At 46.7% G+C, this 22,431-nt stretch overlaps 1 protein-coding gene across 3 annotated transcripts in view; it reads left to right on the forward strand.

The window, feature by feature from the left end:
* Window positions 1–4,457, forward strand: part of SEMA6A (semaphorin 6A) — a 129,847-nt gene extending 125,390 nt beyond the window's left edge. For all 3 annotated transcript variants that reach the window (XM_070374108.1, XM_070374110.1, XM_070374109.1), the window contains one exon: window positions 2,362–4,457. In XM_070374108.1, the coding sequence (XP_070230209.1) occupies window positions 2,362–3,566 (1,205 nt within the window). In that variant the 3' untranslated portion in view covers window positions 3,567–4,457. The remainder of the gene's footprint in view (window positions 1–2,361) is intronic.
* The last annotated feature ends 17,974 nt before the right edge of the window (window positions 4,458–22,431 follow it).

Here is a 22,431-nt window from a genome sequence, read left to right on the forward strand (position 1 = left end):
TTAAGAAGAAGCAATGTATATACTTTAAAATTTTGCAGTTTTCCCAATTAAACAATAAATGAAACAAATGGATTGCTCTAGCCTTCTTCTATGATCCTCTTAAACTTAGATGGTAATTTAAATTGTAAATTGACAGTCAATTGTAGATCACTACCTATCACAAATATGAATTTATTGGGGAGCCCCCATAAATACAGTTGCCAGAAGGGGCCCAAGAAATGCCCACTGCTATGAAACAATCTACCTAATATCTGTATTGGGGGGGCCTAGCCTGTGTTACACCCCACTGACATCACCAAGTCAATAAGTGAAATTAAGCCCATTTTATTCACAGGTGTACATTTCTGTGCCATCATATGTAGGTGGTTAAAAATGATGTTTAGTAGAACACTATGCAAAACCAAAGTTGAAAGAAAATTGGTTGCTATAACAAGGAAATGCAAATTTAAGGAAGAAATTCTCATTAGCGCAGTTACTTGGTATTACAACATATTTGGATGCAAGACACCCCACTGTTTGGGGAGCTCCACAGCCTAAAAAGGTGTGAGTTTTAGCTGAATTTCCTGCTGGTTTTTTGCCTCTCAGTTTCTACCCTTTAAAAGTTCATGAAGATAAATCGTGAAATATTTGACAAGTGTCACATTTGGAAATTAGTCAGTGTCTGATTGTATTTTCCCTGGGTGAGTTTCCCCCCTTACCCTTCAACACCAAGGGCATTTGTTTAATCACAGAATCTTTGTTTCTCAAGAGATATTTGGTGTTTCTATAATATTTATTCCCCACCTGCAGTTGCAATCCTTTGTCACAGGACAGTCATTTCCACAGCAACCAACTGTGATGTCACAATTGAGGGGATGAGGACAGTACACAAAGAGAAAGAGAATGCTTTCTTCTCCAGGCTAAGTTTTCTGAGTTTTAAAACCATTGCTTCACCAATCAAAATATTGTAACAGAAAAACCCCATGACAAAGCTGCATTTCCTCAGGGTCTCGGGTGTCACACACAAAGCATTTCAACAGAAGTGTAAGGGTTGTGTGTTGTGGGTTTGGGAAAGGGTAGAGATTTTTATTTCATTTTATTCTCATTCTGTACTACTGATATCTGCCAGTAAAATACATTAAACATATTCCAGAAAGAGTTGATTTAGTTGATGAAAAATGTGTCTCCTGAGACCAGAGAAGGTACATTTTCTGTCTTACTATCATTTCCATAATAGGAACAATGTTTACATTTCCTCAGCCCATGTTAGAGCCTCTAATGTATTCATGTTCTTTCACTCTCCAGAGGCAGGAATTGAGGTATTTGAGATTTTATTTTTTCAGCTACTGCATCAAGCACTTAAGATCTGACAATTGTGATGTGTATTCTCACTTGGCATTAAAAAATAAAAGCTTCAGTGTTTGCATTTGATTAGAGTCTCTCAGCTTGGTGGCTGATTAAGCAGGAACAGGGAAAGCCACTTTCTTCAGAAACACAGCATCTTGGTTAATGTAGTGTAAGATTATTGACAGGCAGAGTCACATAATTTTTATTAAATTGAAGAGATTAGCTCTGCTGAAGAATCTCACCGTGACAGCAAACTCTAGCTGTAATAATGAGACCTGACACTTCTCAAACCCACTACAGGACCCCAAATGGTCTCTACTTTGAAATATTCTTTCAGCTCAAGTAGAGGAAGAGCTTCATTCAAATATTCAGCTTATTTACCTAAAATTGAGTTTTTTTACATGGGTTCTTTGTTTTGGGAGAAGTGATGCAAAATCAGCATAAACATTTGTAATCTATGGGCTTTAGCTACTCTCTTTCATTATAAATGATACCCACTGTCTTTCTCCCTGTTGCTTGAAATGCTAACCTAGCTGTTCTCCAGACAGAGGCCATGGGGCCCACCAGGAAGTAAGTCATCAGCAAACTCCCTGGAAGCCTGGAGCAGTGTGCCATTTGTTCATTTAACATGCATAAAAGTATTGCCTATTTCCCCAGACTCAGAATACCTCACTGGCACTTTTATGATGGGGAAGATTGAAAAAAAGATGAAAAGGGAAAAAGGATTAGATTTTGGAAAGGAAAAAACCGCCATATTCCACGGACTGAACCAACTTAGAGCCCATACTTGAAAAGAGGGGAATGCACCTTTCCAAAACACAAAGAAGACAATAAGGGAAGTCTGTTTACATCCTGGGGGGTGGGGCGGGGAGGATTAATGAGTTAATGTTTGGCAAGAGGGAGCCTCAAAGACAAGTTCTGCAGAGGTGCCATTGTCACTTATTACTGTTATTAATTAACAGGGTGAATGCCAAACAAAATTAAGCCTCGGGGTCTGCTCTCATTTCTTCACACCATATGCGATGTCTTTTGCAGGAGTGATTCGGGAGAGCTATCTCAAAGGCCACGACCAGCTCGTTCCTGTCACCCTCCTGGCCATCGCGGTCATTCTGGCTTTTGTCATGGGGGCCGTGTTCTCGGGCATCATCGTCTACTGCGTCTGCGATCACCGGCGCAAAGACGTGTCCTCCGTGCAGCGCAAGGAGAAGGAGCTCACCCACTCGCGCCGCGGCTCCATGAGCAGCGTCACCAAGCTCAGTGGCCTCTTCGGGGACACCCAGTCCAAAGACCCCAAGCCAGAGGCCATCCTCACGCCACTCATGCACAACGGCAAGCTCGCCACTCCCAGCAACACCGCCAAGATGCTCATCAAGGCCGATCAGCACCACCTGGACCTGGCCGCCCTGCCCACCCCGGAGTCCACGCCAACGCTGCAGCAGAAACGCAAGCCCAGCCGTGGCAGCCGCGAGTGGGAACGGAATCAGAACCTCATCAACGCCTGCACCAAGGACATGCCCCCCATGGGCTCCCCAGTGATCCCCACTGACCTGCCCCTGCGGGCCTCCCCCAGCCACATCCCCAGCGTGGTCGTGCTGCCCACCACGCGGCAGGGCTACCAGCACGAGTACGTGGACCAGCCCAAAATGAGCGAGGTGGCACAGATGGCTCTGGAGGACCAGGCGGCCACCCTGGAGTATAAGACCATCAAGGAACATCTCAGCAGCAAGAGTCCCAACCATGGGGTGAACCTGGTGGAGAACCTGGACAGCCTGCCCCCCAAAGTCCCCCAGCGGGAGGCCTCCCTGGGCCCTCCCGGAGCCTCCCTGTCGCAGAACGGCCTGAGCAAGCGGCTGGAGATGCGCCCCTCCTCGTCCTACGGGCTGGACTATAAGAGGAGCTACCCCACGAACTCGCTCACCAGAAGCCATCAGGCCGCCACCCTCAAAAGAAACAATACTAACTCCTCCAATTCCTCCCACCTCTCCAGGAACCAGAGCTTTGGCCGGGGAGACAACCCGCCCCCTGCCCCACAGAGGGTGGACTCCATCCAGGCGCACAGCTCGCCGCAGCCCTCAGGCCAGGCCGTGACTGTGTCGAGGCAGCCCAGCCTCAACAGCGCCTACAACTCACTGACCCGGGCAGGGCTGAAGCGCACGCCCTCGCTAAAGCCGGACGTGCCCCCCAAACCCTCCTTTGCCCCTCTTTCCACATCCATGAAGCCCAACGACGCGTGTACATAATCCCCGGGGTGGGGAGGGGGCAGGTGTCGAACCAGCAGGAAAAGGCGAGGCGCCCGCCCGCTCAGCTCGGCAAGGTTCTCCATGGCTGAGTACCCACCCGACCAAGACGGCCGCGGCGGCGCCCGGGACTCTGAGTCCCTCCCTGGGACGCAGTGGGGGCGAAGGGACTGTCGACAATTGGGCCGTGCGGTTCGGTGAAGGTTCACGACGAAGGACTCACCTCCATTTTTCTTCCTTCACTCTTCCCCCACGCCCTGCAACAGGCTGGACTCACGAAAGACTTCAATCAGCATCACAAACATGAGCCAAAAGCACACATACCCACCCCTCCACCCACGCCTACCGTGTGCGTCTGCACGCCCTCGCGCGTGCGTGCGCGCGCGCGCACACACACACACACACACACACACACACACGTGGATAGCAACGGCAACATCGTGTCCATGACTGCACGGGGCGCTGCCCAACTGGGCTAGCGCTCCCACCTGCAAAACACATTTTTTAAAAATGAGAATTAAAAAGACAAAAAAAAAGAATTCATTGATAATTCTAACTCAGACTTTAACAATGGCAGAAGTTTACTATGCGCAGATACTGTGAAATGCCCACCAGTTACAGCTTTCTGTTATAACAGATGAATGCCATGCTGGGCAACTATGTCATAGATTTCTGCTCCTCTCTTTTAATGAAATAACGTGACCGTTAACGCAAGTAACTCTTTATTTATTGTTCACATTTTTTTTTTTCCTTAAGGAAAGGACTCTTCCACATACCATCCTCTGAACAGCTCTTCAGAAAGCCCCCTTGATAGTTAAAACTATTTAACGTGAAATCCATTAACTGGAATAATTGAGTTTCTTTATTTTTACAATAAATTCACTGAGTAAATAAGTCGGAGCTGGAATTCTGAGCTTTGTGTTTGGACTGTCTGATCTCTAGCTAAAGAAAAAACACTTAAGAGGGGAATATTTATTTAAATCTACCAGCTTAATTTTCTGGTCAGGTCCCTGGCCTATAACATGCAAAAGAATAATTTGTTTAAAAGTCCTTCCAGATCCTAACTTAAAGCAACCAGGAGAGGAACTTTGAGAATGGCACTTCATGTCCCATTGCTGCCAACATAGCTTTGTCAGGGGTTCCTACTTTCTGTGAAGGCACCAGCTTGTGAAACACCATCTCATTTTACCTTGCATGTGAGACAGCAAACAAAATCTACCACTGGTGTGAACTAATTAATATGCTGGCTGCTACCTTGCATAAATTAATGGTTTGATCACACAGGTTTTTCGTGGGGTTACATCTGTGAATAGCCTGTTTTCCACATGTAAATTTGTGCCTTACACCCTGAGTTGTGTACACTTGTAAACTGTCATTATGATAATCTTTTCCCTCTTTTGAAATAAATGCAGATATTTATTTGATCCTCCCTCCTCCCACCCCCACTGCAGTCCTCTGGAAGATTAGCATCCAGCTGAGGGAAGGAGGATGCAGTAGTGATGGTTATAGGGGAGCCGGGTGGTACCACAGCCCGATTCACACTTCCATCTAGTGGTGCCAACCCCAACCACCCTTTGGCCATTCTGCCAAGCATGGATCCCAGTGTTGTGGGTGGCAAATCCTCTTTCTTCCTCCAGAGCTCCCTGCTTCCCTTGTATTCTCAGATCATTTCAACATGATGATGTCCTCATTAGCCAGCAGAAAAGGGACTAATGTCCCAGTCCTCATTTCTGCTGTGTCCACTGCCAGGAGAACACGCTGTGTAAGGTTGGGCAGGCACCTGGGGGAAGTCTCCAAGCCATGTGCTAGGCACACACGTGCAATGCACACAAAGAAATAACATGGAAATAGATGCAGGCAGGCTGGTCCCTGCTGTGATTAATGAGTAACTCCAAGTACAAGGCCAACCACAATGGATGCTGCAAAAACGTTGACTGGGGCAAAAGGTTTTTAGTTTTTTTTATTTCACTATCCTTTTGTGGCTGTTGTTTGTAGGGGGAGGGGGTGGGGTGTGTGTTTTTCCCCTTGGTTTTCATTAGCTCAAGCACACACAAGGGACTTTTGTTTACTTACTCTATTGCAAAGAACTGTCAACATATTGTAAACTGTGAGCATTGTTGTTGGTTGTTATTGTTTTTTTAAACCGCTAAACAGTACACCTAGTGGCCTCTTTGTCTCGTTTTCATTTCCAGTTCAATCTCTGGGTTTAGTTTTGTCTTAAAAAGGAAACTTCTGAAAAAGACGATCGGGGATAACTTTGAATTGGCTAGTGAAGAGTGGTACCTCCATAATCAGAGTGAGACCCGGGTGTGCAGCCAGAACTCATGCACGACCTTCTTATTGCAGACACCCCTTCAGTTTTGCTCTCCTTGGGGACAGGTTTTTGTTGTGTTGTTATGCTTTTGTTTTGTTAATGGAATCCATATTCACATCCTGTGAACTCTGTGCCCTGAAACCATGAAACTTCGCTGCAAAGAGAGATAGTGTCTCTTTCCGTCTATTTTCTTTAGAAATGGGGAACTTAGGAAGATGATGGGTATAATCACCCTGCTGCCTTCTTCCCCAAGCTTCACTCCCACCGGAAATGAGGTGCAGCACCCACCTACTCTCTCTGGTCCCCATGTGCGGGCATCAATGCCTCAGCTGTGTTACAGAGACCCGTGTCTGCCTCCACCCCTCCCTGCCTCCCACAACCCATCACTCATGGTGTTAACCCTAAGATGCCCACAGGTATTGAGGTGGTCTTCTGCACTGAAGTATTTTTCCCGTTTTCTTTTGTCCCCCACAGCGTGTGGGGGGAGGGTCCCTAAACCTGAGTGTGCCTTTGCTCTCCACCCTTGCTAGACACTGGTAGATGCAACCAACTCAGATTTATATTTGTTGTAAAGTTGTACAAATATTGTGATGTCACCAATTTTCCTTCCATCTCCACATCCCCTAACATCTGATTCATGACTTAATGTATGTTGTAAAAAAGTAAAAAAAAGAAGAGAAAAAAAGGGAAAAAAGACAAAAAGGCAAGGAAAAGGCTCTTTATTACTTAAAAGTAATAAAACAAGACTGTTCTGCATTCTCTTTTGTGTCCTGAATGCTTTTGTTTATCTCGTAATTTCCTCCGTTCTCACCCCTCCCCTTTTGGGCTCGGATGCGTCTCTTTCCATCTCTATTTGGCTTCCGAAGCATAAATCACAATGTAGTTAGGCCCATTTGTTTGCAGTACCCACACCCTGCTCCCCAAATTATTGATGTGTTTTCTCTGCCTGCACCCAGCCCGGAGCAGGATTGGAGCAGAAGCCACCAGTAATTAAAAGGCAGAGCACACGTTGACTCCCTCGATTCATTTTATGCATTTTCTTTTTATGGGCTTGTTCATCATCAAACATTTATGGTAGGCTTGATAGTTTAAGAGATCAAGGCTAGGATTTTAGTATGTAAGGTCCACTAAAAATAGATCTTTGCACAGATGTGACTTCAGCCTTTTTACATATTAATAAGGTAGAGGGTGCCAGATTTTGCTCCTTGTTAGCATCTCTCTTATAAGCCAGAAGACACGGTTGGAGGTATATTGCAGTACAGCACTTGGTTTTTATTTTGCAGGGTAGCATTTTGAAATGCCTAGATCACGTTTTTTCCCCCTTGTGGAGTATTTTTAAAACAGTTATTTAAATAAGTCTTCAGCTGTAGTATTTTACTGTTGACCTTCTGAAATTATTTTTTTCAAGTGTTTTGGGTCAGTTTGAGTGTGAAAAGCTGTGGTTGGACCTCAGTTTACACCCCTCAGTGGTCTGGTCACCTTTTGCTAAGTTATTTCCAATTGTTTTACTTGAATCCCACCCACAGGGCCAAGTGCTATCAGGCGCAAAGTTGACTAGAATATAGTCTCTGCCTCCTCATTTATAAGGAGGGGTGGACATGGCCTCTAAGACTGGGAGATGGGAACAAAGTGCTGAGGGCAAGGCCCAGAGATCTGGGGCTCTGCATATGAGCTGGTCCTTATAGAATCAGTTCTCTGGACGTCTGACCCAGACGGAAGGGCTAACTTGTACAAAGGTGCCAAGGCCGCTGTGACTGCAACACAGAAAGTTTAGTGAACCTTGAGCGGGATCTGTGAAAGAGCCTGGCCAGAGCAGGGCTGGGAAAAGGGGTCAGACCAGGAGAGGCCTGTGTACCAGGGGCAGGATTCTAGCTGATGGGCAGTGGAGCGCATTAGAAGTCTGTGAAGCTGCACGCACATGTGTTTGTGTTTAGAAAGCTACCTGGCAGTAATGTGCAAAATGGACTGGTTCAGGAAGAGGCTGCTGACTGTCGGGCGGTGTGCCAAGCGGCATGCCAAGTTGGTAGGAGCAATGCATGAAAACCCCACATCCAGTTTTGGATTCTTTTGGAAACAGGACTGACTCAGCTCTGTGACCATTCTTTCCTTGGCTGGTCAGAAGAGCTTCCTTCTCCTTCTGTGACTGACAGGTTTGTCCTGTCCAGTTATACCCAAATGTCAAATGCAGAGAATGACCAACAGCTTGTCTGACCCTTCTGTTTTAAAAAATGAGGAAGCTGTAGCCCACTGAGTAAAAGGATTTGCCCATGATCTAAAGCTGGTGGTAGAACACTCTACCAAGCACAAATTTATTGCCTTTTACTATTCAGTTCAGTTCAGCCACTCAGTCATGTCCAACTATTTGCAACCCCATGAACTGCAGCACGCCAGGCTTCCCTGTCCATTACGAACTCCCGGAGCTTACTCAAACTCATGTCCATCGAGTTGGTGATGTCACCCAACCATCTCATCCTCTGTCATCCCCTTCTCCCACCTTCAATCTTTCCCAGCATCATGGTCTTTTCCAATGAGTCAGTTCTTCGCATCAGGTGGTCAAAGTATTGGAGTTTCAGCTTCAGCATCAGTCCTTCCAATGAATATTCAGGACTGATTTCCTTTAGGATGGACTGGTTGGATCTCCTTGCAGTCCACGGGACTCTCTAGAGTCTTCTCCAACACCACAGTTCAAAAGGATCAATTTTTCAGTGCTCAGCTTTCTTTATGGTCCAACTCTCACATCTATACATGACTACTGGAAAAACCTTAGCTTTGACTAGAGAGACCTTTGTTGGCAATGTCTCTGCTTTTTAGTATGCTGTCTAGGTTGGTCATAGTCTTTTAATTTCATGGCTTAGTCACCATCCACAGTGATTTTGGAACCTAAGAAAATAAAATCTGCCACCGTTTCCCTTTTTTCCCCTTCTATTTGCCATGAAGTGATGGGACCAGATGCCATGATATTAGTTTTCTGAATGTTGAATTTTAAGCCAGTTTTTTCACTCTCCTCTTTCACCTTCATCATTAGAGTAATACTAGCTTAAAAGACATGACACCTACTACTCCCAAACTGCATCTCCAAATTACTCAGCCATCCTTCTGGAAGTCATTTGGACATACCTCACTCTTCCCCAGCTGAGCATCCCAAATTCCTTCATCCAGGTTGAGGCAAAGGGAAAGGCTGAGGTTCAGACCACACTGACAAGTAGGTAGACAGGTCCTGCCTACCGTGCAACCTGAAACTTGAGATGGTGACTTTCACTGAAGTTGGCTTTGTTCTGGTGGTGAAGAGGTGACCAAGGCTGACCAGATGCAGCCTATATTTTAGCTGCATTTTAGGCCCTGGGGATGTCCCTGCTCAGACCTGAGATGTGCATCAGGTAACCCAGCTTTTTAATTATGTTTCCTTGCTTGCCTGTTATAGGGTTGGTGGCTTCTGCCAAAAGTTTTTAGACAGCCAGCTCCCAGGAGTGGCTGTCCCAATACAGGCCAAGTATTTCATGGGGCCAGGCTAGGTATTTCATGGGGCCAGAGTTGGTGTCTTAGACCTGCCTGCTTCCCTTAAGTACAATGTCAAGCAAGCACAAACTTGTCTCATTGTTCAGTCTTGTAAGTTGGCAGAAGACATACAAGACTCACAGAATTCCAGGGCCTAGGTTTGACTGCCAGAACAAAAGCTCTTTCCAGAAAAGTCATTCAGTAAGTGAAATAGAAGTTGTCAGAAGGGCACCTACAGTTTCAGGACCCTGGGATATTTTGCATGAGGGAAAGGGGTGAGGGAGATTTCAAAGAACCCTTTAGTAACAAAATAGCACAATCAAGAGCTTAATCCTTGTCCAGGCTGAACACTGTGACAGCTGGGTGTTTGGACTCAGTAACCCTTAGAAACCTGCATCTCACGCCCATCTTAAACCCAGGTGGTGACGTGTCTCTTGTACAGAATTGGGAAGGAAGGCTCACAATTATTGATCGGGCCTGCCAGACAGATGGGGATCTTCAATATTCCATTTAGACTATTGTGTATCCTCAGCTCTAACCCCTAGGGGATGCCTGGAGGTGGGGGTGGTTAACCTCAACAGAGGGTTAGGGCTGAACTGATGCACATTAGATATGACTGGGCAGAAAAACGTGCAGATGTCCCTCTGGCAAATGGAAATGAAATCTGAGCCAATCCAGAGAGGCAGCTGAGTGGTGGGGAGTTCCCCAACCCCCTCGGTAAACACATCCCTGCACACATGTGCACACAGCTGCTGTGACAAGGCTTTTCCCCCCTTGGTCTAAAACCAAACCTGGCACAGGGGTCAGAACCAGTGCCCACTGGACGTGGACCCTTTGGGAAGGCTTCCTCCCCTTTCCTGATAAAACATGCGTTCCATCTCAGTACTTTGTGGTCAAAAGTGAACAGTCATAAGGGGCTTCCAGGTGGCTCAGCAGTAAAAGAATCCACATGCAGTGCAGGAGACGCGGGTTCAATCCCTGGTCTGGGAACAGGAAATGGCAACCCACTCCAGTACTCTTGCCTGGAGAATCCCGTGGACACAGGAGCCTGGCGGACTGCAAGCCATGGGGTCACCAAGAGTCAGACATGACTGAGTGACTGAGCATGCGCACACACTGTCATAAACCATAGTCACAGGAGTGGGAGCCAAGACCTTTGTAGAGGGGCCTGGACACGGGTCACTGGCAGCCCACAGGCACTGGCCATTTTTTTATTCTTCCTAATCTGCTTCAAATAGGAGATTCTCTCTTGAGAATCACTAACATCAAGTGATTGGTCCCACATTATTGGTCCCACTGACAGAGCTGCAATAATGGTTCAAATAAGGGGATGTTAATGAAGGCGAAAGTAGGACACCATGAAATTGAAGGCATTTTTCTCATTGATGATTTTCAGTTTAAAAAAACAAAAAAAAAAAAAAAAACAGATGAAGGTGACATTGGACACAACACCAGTGCCAGGCAACCAACACGAAAAGAAACTCTGGCAGGATTCCCAGGGGTCTCCTAGGATGAGAAAGATGATGAAAACTCTGTCTGAGAACCAAACGCTCTCTTTTATCCTGTTCATCATGACACCTGCCCTGACCACGTTACAGGGTGATGAGAAAGTGGGTGATCTCAACAAACTTCTTTCTTAGATATGGACACTGAACATTTTGCAGGCCTGATCCGTGTCAGCGCAGAAGCACAAATTTCAAAAATAAGGCTAATGCTTGCTTCATAAACGATGAAATGTGGAATGGCACCAACCCAAAAGTAGCAGGTCTTCTGATTGCTGATGAAAATGACAATTTACACTGGGGGCATTTTATAGTCTGCAGACATAATCTTATCCATTATATCATTAGATCCTCATAGCAGCCTGGTGGGGTGGGAAGCCACATATATGATTATCTTCATTTTACAGAAATTGGACTTTGGAGACAAGGGATGTTACTTGAGCAGTGATTGACATTAAAAAATATGCAGTCATGTTTCTAAAACCTGTGTGTTGACATCATCCCTTCAGCTCTCTCAGGGACACCTCAGGTTACACAATTATTCTGCTTCACCAAAGGGGAAAAGCCTCCCACAGCATTTCCCAGGAGAGATGGTTACAACAATAAAAGTCCCCAAAATAAAGGCGAGGTGCACACGTTCTATTTTGAGGGCATTGTGCTCTAATATTTTTCCATCATTAAAGAACACATCTCTTCCTTCCTGCGTCTGCAAAGTCCTGATGCCAGCCAGGTTATAAGGAACTATCCACAAAGCAAGAAAAGAAAGAGCTGAAGCCAAATTCCCTGACCTTCCTTCTGGAGACGTACCCTGCCACTTCAGGGGCGGTGACGCGGGCTGCCTCAGTGGAAAAAAAGGATGAAAGGCCCGGCTGTTATAGCTTCTTCTTCCTATCCGAACCCCAAGAGCACAAGAGAAATATAAGAAGCTTAAGAGAACGCAGGATTAATTCGGAACACAGAAGAAGAAACGTCCCCTATGTTGAAGGGTAAAGATTCTGCTTACCCTTCCTTTCATAGAAGAATGAGGAGAAGTAAGAATAGAGGAAGAGGTAAGTAAGAAATAGCCAAGCTGGGGGACTGCCCTGGTGGGACAGTGGTTAAGAATCTGTGCTCCCAATGCAGGGGGCCTGGGTTCAATTTCTAGTCAGGGAACCAGATCCCACATGTCACAACTAAAAAAATGATACTGCATGCTGCAATTAGGGCTTCTCAGGTGGCGCTAGTGGTAAAGAACCCACCTGCCAATTCAGGAGACATAAGAGACGTGAAAGATGCAAATTTGACCCCTAGGTCAGGAAGATCCCCTGGAAGAGGGCATGGCAACCCAGTCCAGTATTCCTGCCTGGAGAATCCCATGGACAGAGGAGCCTGGCGGGCTGTGGTCCATAAGGTAGCACAGAGTCCGATATGACTGAAGCGACTTAGCATGCACGCATGACGCAATTAAGACCCAGACTAAACAAAAAAATAAATAAATGGTTTTCTTTAAAAAAAGAAATATCCCTGTTGACTTCTCACGTAAGCCCCTTTGGCCACTTTGGCAGTATGGATATCAGCTAAACAATTTGACTCCATCTCTGATGTCAGTGGTGGGATGATTCAGTTGAGCACCTAGACAATTCTCCCAATAGGAGACAGAAGATAGAGATGGCCTCCACCCAGGTACCCATCTTCCTCTGTCACATCACTGCCCATGGCCACCTGGAGTTCATAGGGTACGTGGTGCACAGGGTCAGGCCCATCTCGTCCGGAACGGGTGGCTGGCCTCCCTCCTGCCCTGGGGGCAGCGTGACCCAGCCAGTCACCATGCAAGGCTGTTCTCCAGCACTCTGAAGAAGCCGGCATCTTCACTCACCTCCTGACTCATAACCTCAGACAGATTCCACTTGGAGGGAGAGGAAAATCACCCTTCTTTACCCCACTGTTCTCTTTCTGCTTGGTTGATGGCTTGCTATTTATTTGTTTACCAGTTAAAACCCTGTTCCCAGCCCACAAGCCTTTTCTCAGTACACAACTATGCTTTCAATAAAGACGAAGGCTTGGCTGGCACCGCCTTTGGTAGCTCTGGTACAAAATATATACATAATTCCAACTGCTGCGGGGTGCTGTTTACTTAATTATGTACTCAAAAAACAGAATGACCTTTGAAGCAATTAACTTTCCCTGATCTAAAGGGTCTGAATCAATAACTGGTTGACTTTGTCAAGGAAGTTTTCTATTCCAAAGTGTGTATTCCAGGACAATACGGGCTGCAGTTGTTGTGAAGACATGCCTCCTCCATTCCTGGGGAAAGAGTACATTTCTTTTGTGAAATAAAGTTGTCCATAGAAGTCTGACTAGGTGCGGGCTGATTCAAATTCTTATTGGTGTTTAATTTTAAGAACCAAAGATGTGTCCCTCTCTGCTTCCAGGGAGAAGGCCTGTGATCACATTTCTGTCTTGGGGAGAAAAGATAACGTGTTAGACTTACATGAATGAATAGAAACAGGTAAATACTCATATTTCCTTCTGACTTTGTAATTTAAACAGTGTAAGTCAGTAGGGAAGGGCTGTAATTGGAGCCAGAGTAAAGTGAGGCGAAAATTACTAGGTGTTAGAACATCTGCCTCTCATTTTAATTAGGTGACTGTAATAGCAAGATCAAAAACTTTTCCTTGTCACTCAATCTGTTGAGCTTTCTAATTGAGAAACCAAAGGGCTTGTTTTGTCCTCAGGAAAGAGTGACCCAAAAAGATCCTCTCTAATTACCTGGCCAGAGCAGCTGAAGAGCCTGGGCCCAGGGACAGAGCAGGGCTCAGTAGGGGTGGTGTCAGGAGGATGAGATGCCCCACAAAGGCCAGCCCCTGGGGGCTTTTAGGGACAGTCAGCCCTCATTTGGTGACTTAGAGTTCTCACTTCTCACAAGGCAAAGCAGCTGAGAAGAAAGCGCCTCGCACTGTAAGTCTGTGGGCCTACTCTGAGCCAGCCTCCCCAGTTGTGGGGTGGTCATTCAAACTCTTGGCATCTTCCCTTTCCCATCTTCGAAGTGGACAATGATGGTGCCCCTGTCTACTTTGCAGGAGCGTGTTAAAGTCACCCAAGGTGAATGTTTACTGGTACTTACAAAACGCGAAATCCTACTGCATTCTTCTTCCCCAACTTGGCATCCAAAATGAGATCCTAGTCCTTTAAATCTTCTGATTAAATAAATGACTTTGAGTCCCCATCCTGCTGATAATGGAAACGTCTCTTTTTTCTCTCTCCCCTAAACACTACTTATCTGAAAACAAAAGCAGCCAGCCGGACCTGGTTAAACAAAAGCCCTGCCTGGCCCAAGAGAGCCCAGGCTCTTTCTTACTGATGCAGCCATCTCAGCCACATGACGCCTGCTCAGAGGCCAGGGGCTCCCCAGCCTGCAATGCTGTTCTCCTCCTCCGTTCCTAGATGGCTGGCTGGGGAGAACTGGTAGTCCTATCACTGAATCCTGCCTTTGCTGCTCCCAAGACTCTTCCTCTCTGCTTGGCCCCAGTGCAGTCTCTGGGCTAGACAGCCTGGCCTCCAGAATAGGCTCCAGAATGCACTGCAAGGAACACAGCTGCAAGTTCACTCACAGCCTTGGGTGTTGAGGCAATGTTCATGGCATCCTATGATGCCTGGTGGCCCTGGACCACCTGTCCGCTATGGTGACTTGTTGTTGTTCAGTTGCTCAGTCGTATCCAACTCTTTGCGACCCCACGGACTGCAGCATGCCAGGCTTCCCTGTCCATCACCAACTCCTGGAGCTTGCTCAAACTCAGGTCTGTCAAGTCAGTGATGCCATCCAACCATCTCATCCTCTGTCGTCCCCTTCTCCTCCTGTCTTCAATCTTTCCCAGCATCAGGGTCTTTTCCAATGAGTCTTGTACTTTCTTCCAACACCCTCATAGCCTCATTCCCTGAGCACACCTCCAGTGCTGCCCTGTCCAGGTCTAAAGCATTTCCAATCTCAGCTCCAGTTGGCCTGGATGGAAGAACTGCTCACTCAGTCCCCAGCCCATCCCTGTGCCACATCCCAAGGGTTTGTGACATTTTTTTCAAGGGAAAAACTGCTTTGTTACCCCTGTAAAGCATTATACCAGAAATATCAGTGAGAGTCATTATCATGTATCTCGTGGTGCTGAAAGATATAGTTCGACATCCTTCTGTTGGAGAAGATGAAATCATAAGTGGTGGCTCAATAATACACTGCTTGTCCGTGTCTAGAGCTGAGGGCAGGAAGCAGGCGTCCCAATTCCTAATTCACTGCCTGACACCATACGCTGTGAAGTACGGATTTAACTTCTGAAAAAAAGTAACAGCTGAACTTGGAGGCTGAAAAAAAAGACAGAAGTTCATTTCACTCTCATATAAAAGCCCCCAAACACACGATCCAGCAGCTCTGCAATTTTCAACATGCTCTGTCTTTCTTTGGATCTGAGAAGCTCTTCTAATTGTGCCGTTTTCTCAGTCAACAGGAAGAGCACAGGAGAGTAGAAGGCACGCTGGAGCATTCCCAGCCATTTTTAAGAGCTCATCCCAATAGTTGCAAGGAACTCTTCAGCACATCCCAGGGACAGGAATGTAACTGCAGAGCAACACAAGTGATGGCAACTAGGAAATGTAGACTTCAGAGGCTTGTGCTCAGCGAAAACTCAGAAGTGTGCTGGGACCTTAAAAAAGAAGAAGGGACTTCCCTGGTGGTCTAGTGGCTAAGACTCTGTGCTCCCAATTCAACAGGCCCGGGTTCAATCCCTAGTCAGGGAACTAGATCCCACATGCCACAACTAAGACCAGGGGGAAATGAGATGTAATCAACCATGAATTGCTACATCAGCACTTGGTTTAGGTACCATGCATCCACCAAGCCTTCTCTGAGTTCTCACGCAAAAGTGGGCTTTCCTTCTCTTGTCCCCCAAGGCAGCCTGTACATACAAGCTTCTCATTTGTACCACAAACCCATTGGAAAGATTTACTTCTCCATTAGACGGTTAACACACCAAAGGGCAGGAACTGAATCTTTTTCACCTTTGTAAGTCCACAGTTGACAATTGAGCCTGATAAATTGGGGGTACACAAGAAATTATTTGCTAAACTAAGTTATCATCAGAGATAAGACAGTAAGAGTTGAGTCTCCACACACATCCACGCAGGAACAAAGTTACTGCTAGCAGTTGCCACGGTTGTCATAACAGCAGTAGCACTGATTACACACTCACCAGGTACCAGATCCTGGGTTATGTGTTTTCCCAACTTTAGCTCACTGAATCCTCACAAGAACCCTGCCTTTGTCAGTGCCATATGACAGATAAGCTAAGTGAAGCACAAACAAATTAAAGAACCTCCGTACTCACTGAGCTGGCGATAGGTCGATGACCCCCATAGCCAGTGCTTTTAATTATCTTATGTCTTATTAGGTGAGGTGGGCTAGGAGATTCTTTTCTAACATGATTAAAGAGTGCTTATCAGACACCAGGGCTTCCTGGGTAGCTCGGTTAGTAAAAATAATCCACCTGCAATGCAGGAGAACCCAGTTTGATTCCTGGGAAGGGACAGGCTACCCACTCCAGTATTCTTGGGCTTCTCTGGTGGCTCAGATGGTAAAGAATCCACCTGCAATGCAGAAGACCTGGGTTCGATCCCTGGGTCACAAAGATCCCCTAGAGGAGGACACAGCAACTCACTCCAGTATTCTTGCCTGGAGAATCCCATGGACAGAGAAGCCTGGCGGGCTACAGTCAGTGGGGTCGCAAAGAATCGGACATGACTGAGCGACTTACACACACACATCAGACACCAAGAGACAGCCAACTCTGCAGGAAGCTAAGTGATTAATGACACAAGGGATGGGAGTCAGACTAATCCCTCAGCAACACTCTTCCAACAGTACAGACAACACTGAGCAGCCCATCCCGCAGCTACACCATATGCTCACGCCCACGCCAGTGCTGCGGGGACACTGGTCCTATTTTCCAAAGGGCTTTTGCGTGTGAGATGAAGTTAGCAACTGCAATTTCACATGTCCAAAACAAACAAATCTTCTAATAGCCTAAACCCAGGAGCCTCATGAGAGCCCCACCCCAGTACCCACTCAAATACTTACATTGTCTGCAAAATCACAGTAAGAACTAGTCACGCAGTGATAGCGGAATAGAAATCAGAGATTACCCCAGATGGCAGAGTGGGCATGAGGGGACAGTGAGCCGGTGATGACCCTGAGACACACAAGCACGTCAGCCGTGGACACCAAGCACATGCATGCTGAATACTGGGGAGAAGGAGGCGGGAGAGGGAGGGAGGGAAAGATGATGGGAGAGGAAGAAAGGATGGCATGAAGAAAGGAGGCAGGTTCGCTTCTCTTTTTTGATGTTCTATGTAAGTAGTGAGAAGAATCTCCTAAAACCATCGTAGAGTTTGTTTTTTTTTTTAAAGCAACTAGAGTCTGGGGGTGGGGGGCGGGCGGAGGGGTTGGGAGACATGATTTGGAGGGGAAAAGACAACGAGATTTGATTCCACAGACACTTCAGAAATAATGGCATAATCTTATCCGTTTTCAGCAAATACAATCTGAAGCATTCAAGCCTTTGATAAAGGTGTATCACCTTCATTGGTGCAGCAAACTGCAGATTAAGCTTTTTTTTTTTTTAAATGCTGTTCAAATTGCTGGTAGAGCAACCTTTTATGAGATATGATGGTTCAAACAATTTTGCAAAGAGCAGAAGACAAAGAATACGTTTTACACTGAACTGGTTTCCTAGGAAACACTGAAAAAAATGTAATAGGATATCTTTTAGAGGTAGTTCAAGGACCAGGGCTCTTCTTTACTTTTTTTTTTTTTTTTTTTTTTTTTTTTGAGCCGTGTTTAATATCTGCCTCTTCCTCTCTCTGCAGTGGGGGCTAGGAGGGTAGAACAAGCTCTCTCATACCCAGAAGCCCAAGAGTCCTCTCATTAACTGAGTGCCCGCTCTACACAAAGGAAAAATATTTGAGCCAAGTTGAGCCTTCATTACTCTCTGCAGCAATGTGAAGAAATTAAAGGGATAGAACTTGAATCTTTTGCTCTACCATTAAAAAAAGAAAATCTCCAAATCCCAACTAAGAAATTAAGCAGAGGGGAAAGCCAACCCACTCTTTTTCAAATCACATCTAAATTAATCTGTTTCAAGGTCTTCAAATACCATTTATTTTAGGTTCATTTTTACTCTGGCTCTTCATCCGTCTCTCTGATGTGCCAGCATAGGCAAGCTGACAGAGTGAGCCTGAATTAGCAGGCTCACACATTTCCCAAGTTCAGACACAAGATCAACCAGGGTCTTGAGGAGGCAAAGAAGCTCTGGGTGAAGAGTTGGGAGAATCCACAGGTCAGGAGCCTTTCAAGGGGCATGGGGTGGTTTGCAATGACACCTTCGCTGGCCCTCATTTCCATCAGTCATCACTCATGTCAAGCGGAAGTCAAAATAGGAAAAGTGAAGGAACATCTGGGCTGTGTGGGAAGGAGTTACATTTGATTTTAAAATAAATAAGGTATCAAAGCTTCAAGTTTCACTTATTCAAAAACTGGAGGCAAAAATGTTGGCTTAAAGAAGTTTCGGATCTTTTTGTGGGTGGGCAAAGGGGAGAAGGGGATGCAGCCTCATAAGAACTTCCTCACTTAGGGGTGCCCTCACCCCAGTGCCTCCTTCAAAGACCTGCAGAGAGCCCAGAGAAGGCAGTGGGGCAGGGGGATGGTGGGTGCTGGTGGAGCCCCTTCCAGCATCAGCGGGCCACCTACACCCCAACTTTCTTCACATCCCCTGAGTCGGGGTAAGGGTGACACTCTGGGAGGAAACCTCTTCAAGCTGAAAACAACACGACTGTTTCCCTTTCAGGATCTTTGAGGAGAACTAGTGCGAGAGTCTTGAGGATCATCCACACACAGAGTAACTGCCTTTGCAAACAGGATAGTGTGACGGCTTCCCCAGGGAAAGGGAAGGACCCAGAATCTGAGGCCTTTTCACTAAGATAAGAAACTGTAGGATGCTCAACAAAAGCAAGCCGACATGCACAATGCTTATCCTTAAGATTTCATGGGACTCAACTCATGCTAAAAGACATGGCAGGCCCCAGAGGGGACCCTACAACCCCACTCTATAATTTTTAAATGCAGATTGAATTGGTTTATAGTAAATATAAAGAACCACATTGCTCACTCACTTCAGTCATATCCGACTCTCTGTGATCCTACTGACTCTAGCCCACCAGGCTCCTCCATCCATGGGATTCTCCAGGCAAGAATACTGGAGTAGGTTGCCATTTCCTTCTCCAGGGGCTCCTCCTGACCCAAGAACCTCATTTGAAGGTGGGAAATTTGATTTTAATAGAGCTTATGGGGATACATGGGCAGGGGACAAAGCAGCCCTCCCATCTGCCTTCATACATGGAAGAGGCAGGTGCAAGTGAATGGAGGCCACACACGGTAGCCTTGGGTAGTGTAGACATTTAGACGTCCTGCTTGTTTGCTTCTTTTTTTTTTTTCTGATAATAGCATCCTACTTTCCTTTGGAGAGCTAATGCCCCCTTTGTAATGGTCTTGATGGGACCATACGTTAAGGTTGTTTGTCCTCCTCTAAACAAGAGGATGGCCAACTCATTGGAAAAGACCCTGATGGGAAAGACTGTAGGGCAGAAGGAGAAGAGGGCATCAGAGGATGAGATGGTTGGATGGCATCACTGACGCAATGAACATGAACTTGGGCAAACTCCGGGAAATGGTGAGGGACGGGGAGGCCTGGTGTGCTGTGGTCCATGGGGTCGCAAAGAGTCGGACGACTAGGCAACTGAACACCAACAGCAACCAGGAGGTAGACAGGTGACCCAAGCTAGACCAAAGCCTTCTTCCCAGAATCTCAAGGAGAAGGACGTTCTCCGTAGTCGGCACTGATGCCTGAACAAAAGGAACATCACCAGATGCACCCTTGAAAGTCCATCACTGTGATGTACCTCCACAGCTGCCAGCGGCTTCAGATGTCGACAGTAAAATACTCCTGTGCTATAAAGTCTAGGATAAGTGCAGTTTGAAGGGGAGAGCATGTGCTGGTACACGTGGTGAAACAGGAAGAAGAAGCCACTATATGAGCCCTCCATCTACAGCAAGTGGGCCTACGGGCTGCGTCAGTCAGCTGTATCATCCTGGAAGGCCTCTTGGAAGGCATGTTGAATAAGGGCAGTGTCTAGTCAGCTTTGCTGAATCGTGGGGCTGGGACACTGAGCCTTCTGGACAAAGCATACAACTTGGGGACCAAACTAACATGACATGTAGCCGTCATTGTTGTTTAGCCACTAGGTTGTGCCCAACTCTTTGTGACCCCATGGACTGTCATCCACCAGGTTCCTCTGTCTGTGGGATTTTCCAGGCAAGAATCCTGCCCATACTGGGCTGTGCTTAGTGCTCAGTAGTGTCTGACTTTTTGAGGCCTCATGGACTGTAGCCGGCCAGGCTTCTCTGTCCGTGGGTTGCCATTTCCTTCCCAGGGGATCTTCCCAAGCCAGGATCAAATTCATGTCTCCTGCATTGGCAGGCAGATTCTTTACCACTGTGCCACCTGGGAAGCCCCAAATGACATAGAGTCAATTAAGTAAAGCAGGAGTTTGTTAATAGGATAGGAGGGTATCACAAATCCCAGGTGCAAGCGTTCATTGGTCCACATGAAGGCCCAGTCCCCAAAACTAGAAAGTCAAGAAGCAGGGTGCTCTCTGTGTCTCAGGGGCCCCTCAGTCTCTGGTGCCCCGTCTTAGTTTATTGGCAGAGATTGCCCTGCCAATCTCTGACTCTCTTCACACAGATCTAAAGCGGGCACTCCACAAAGGCACATGAGCCCCCAACGCACATGACTTCTGGATTCAAACACTTGGCAAGATTGACCACACTCTCTGAGTCTCAGCCTTGGGACTCATGGCTGAAGCCCACAGCTGGGGAGGCCCGTGTCAGTGGAGGCCCAGCAGCCATCCTCTCCGGCCAGATCAGAGCCTTGCTGCATTCCCTGGAGCCTCTGTGCTGATTTGGGAGTTAGCTGCCCACTGAAGAATGTCTTGGGTACCATCTAAGGATAGAAGGAAGGAGCATAGTCTGATTTTGCAGTTCGATGATCATTATTTTTAAGTTTGGGGAAAATTACTCAGCCTTTCTGAGCCCAAATTTCCTCATTTTTAAAAAGTAAGTTTTTAGGAAAGAATTAAATCAGATAATTTAAGAAAATGCTGGCACACAACAATTTCCAATAAACAGCATCCATCTATCCCCCCTTGCCTTGCTGCACGGGGGGATCAGAGGACAGGGGCCTTTGTCCTATGATTTTTGCATGGCCCTGAGGTTTCAGACACGGGTAGGGACTGCTGGATTTTCCTTAGCCTTTTTGAGGGTCTGTTTTGACTGTAAATACAAGTTCGTTGGGCTTGCTCTAACATCCCGACTCTGCGTGTGAAGGCTGAGTGGCAATGCTGTAAGCAGTCTCTGGGCCCTGGTTGTGTTTGAACAAACATGACATCCCATGTGGTTAATGGGACTCCACAGGTGCTCGGTATGTTTTTACTCTTTAAATGTTAAAAACGGAAATAGAGTTTTCCAGGGATATCAGAGCCCCAGATATCAGATGAAGAGGGAGATTCTCAACAAGTGCCTGGTATTCAGAGATGGGGGCCAGTAGGGGAGGGATGGGACATTGAATAATAAAGTCTCTCCTCTTGGCTAGGCCTCACTCTGCTTTAGTGTTAGGTTGACAAGCATTGAGGCCTAATTCTAATGACCACATGGAAACAGAGGCCTTTCCCCAAAACATCTGTCAGAAAATCTGAAACTGATTCATTAGTGAGCAAACACTGATTACACATCACTCTCTGGCTGCTATTCTAGTGGCTGGAAAAGTGGGCAAGATCTGGTGATGTGGGGCCCAAGGAGAGACCAGAGGAGGGGCCCCCACCCGGATTGTGGGGCTGGAGGGGGCTTCGAGAGGGCTTCCTGGAGGAGGTGGCCCCCAAGCTGGGTCTTGAAGATGAGTAGGAATGAGCTGAGTGAGTGGGGCTGACAGTTGGATCTCACAGTGGTGGCATAGAGGGGTTGTTCCATGAGAAAGAGACAGCATGTCTTAACAAAGGCCCAGCAGAATAAAGCTCATGGAGAAATCCGCAAGCACACAAGTCTTCAAATCTAAGACAGACACATTTCTTCAGATGCTTAGGTCTCTGAAGTCAGCACGCATTACACAGTCAATGTCTACACACAATACTGTTTTTCCCTTGGCAGCCTCTTCCTCTTGTATACACACATACACACACACACACATGCACACACCCACACATACATTGTAACCGGTGTTAACAATCTGACATGCGCTCTCACATACTATCTCTTTGGCAGGATTCTTTTCAAATATGGAATCTATCTATATTTCCACTATCCATATACTGCGGCTGCTGCTAAGTCGCTTCAGTCGTGTCCGACTCTGTGCGACCCCATAGACGGCAGCCCACCAGCCTCCCCCGTTCCTGGTATTCTCCAGGCAAGAACACTGGAGTGGGTTGCCATTTC

Source organism: Bos mutus, chromosome 7 (genome assembly GCF_027580195.1).
Source record: "Bos mutus isolate GX-2022 chromosome 7, NWIPB_WYAK_1.1, whole genome shotgun sequence".
Taxonomy (NCBI): domain Eukaryota; kingdom Metazoa; phylum Chordata; class Mammalia; order Artiodactyla; family Bovidae; genus Bos; species Bos mutus.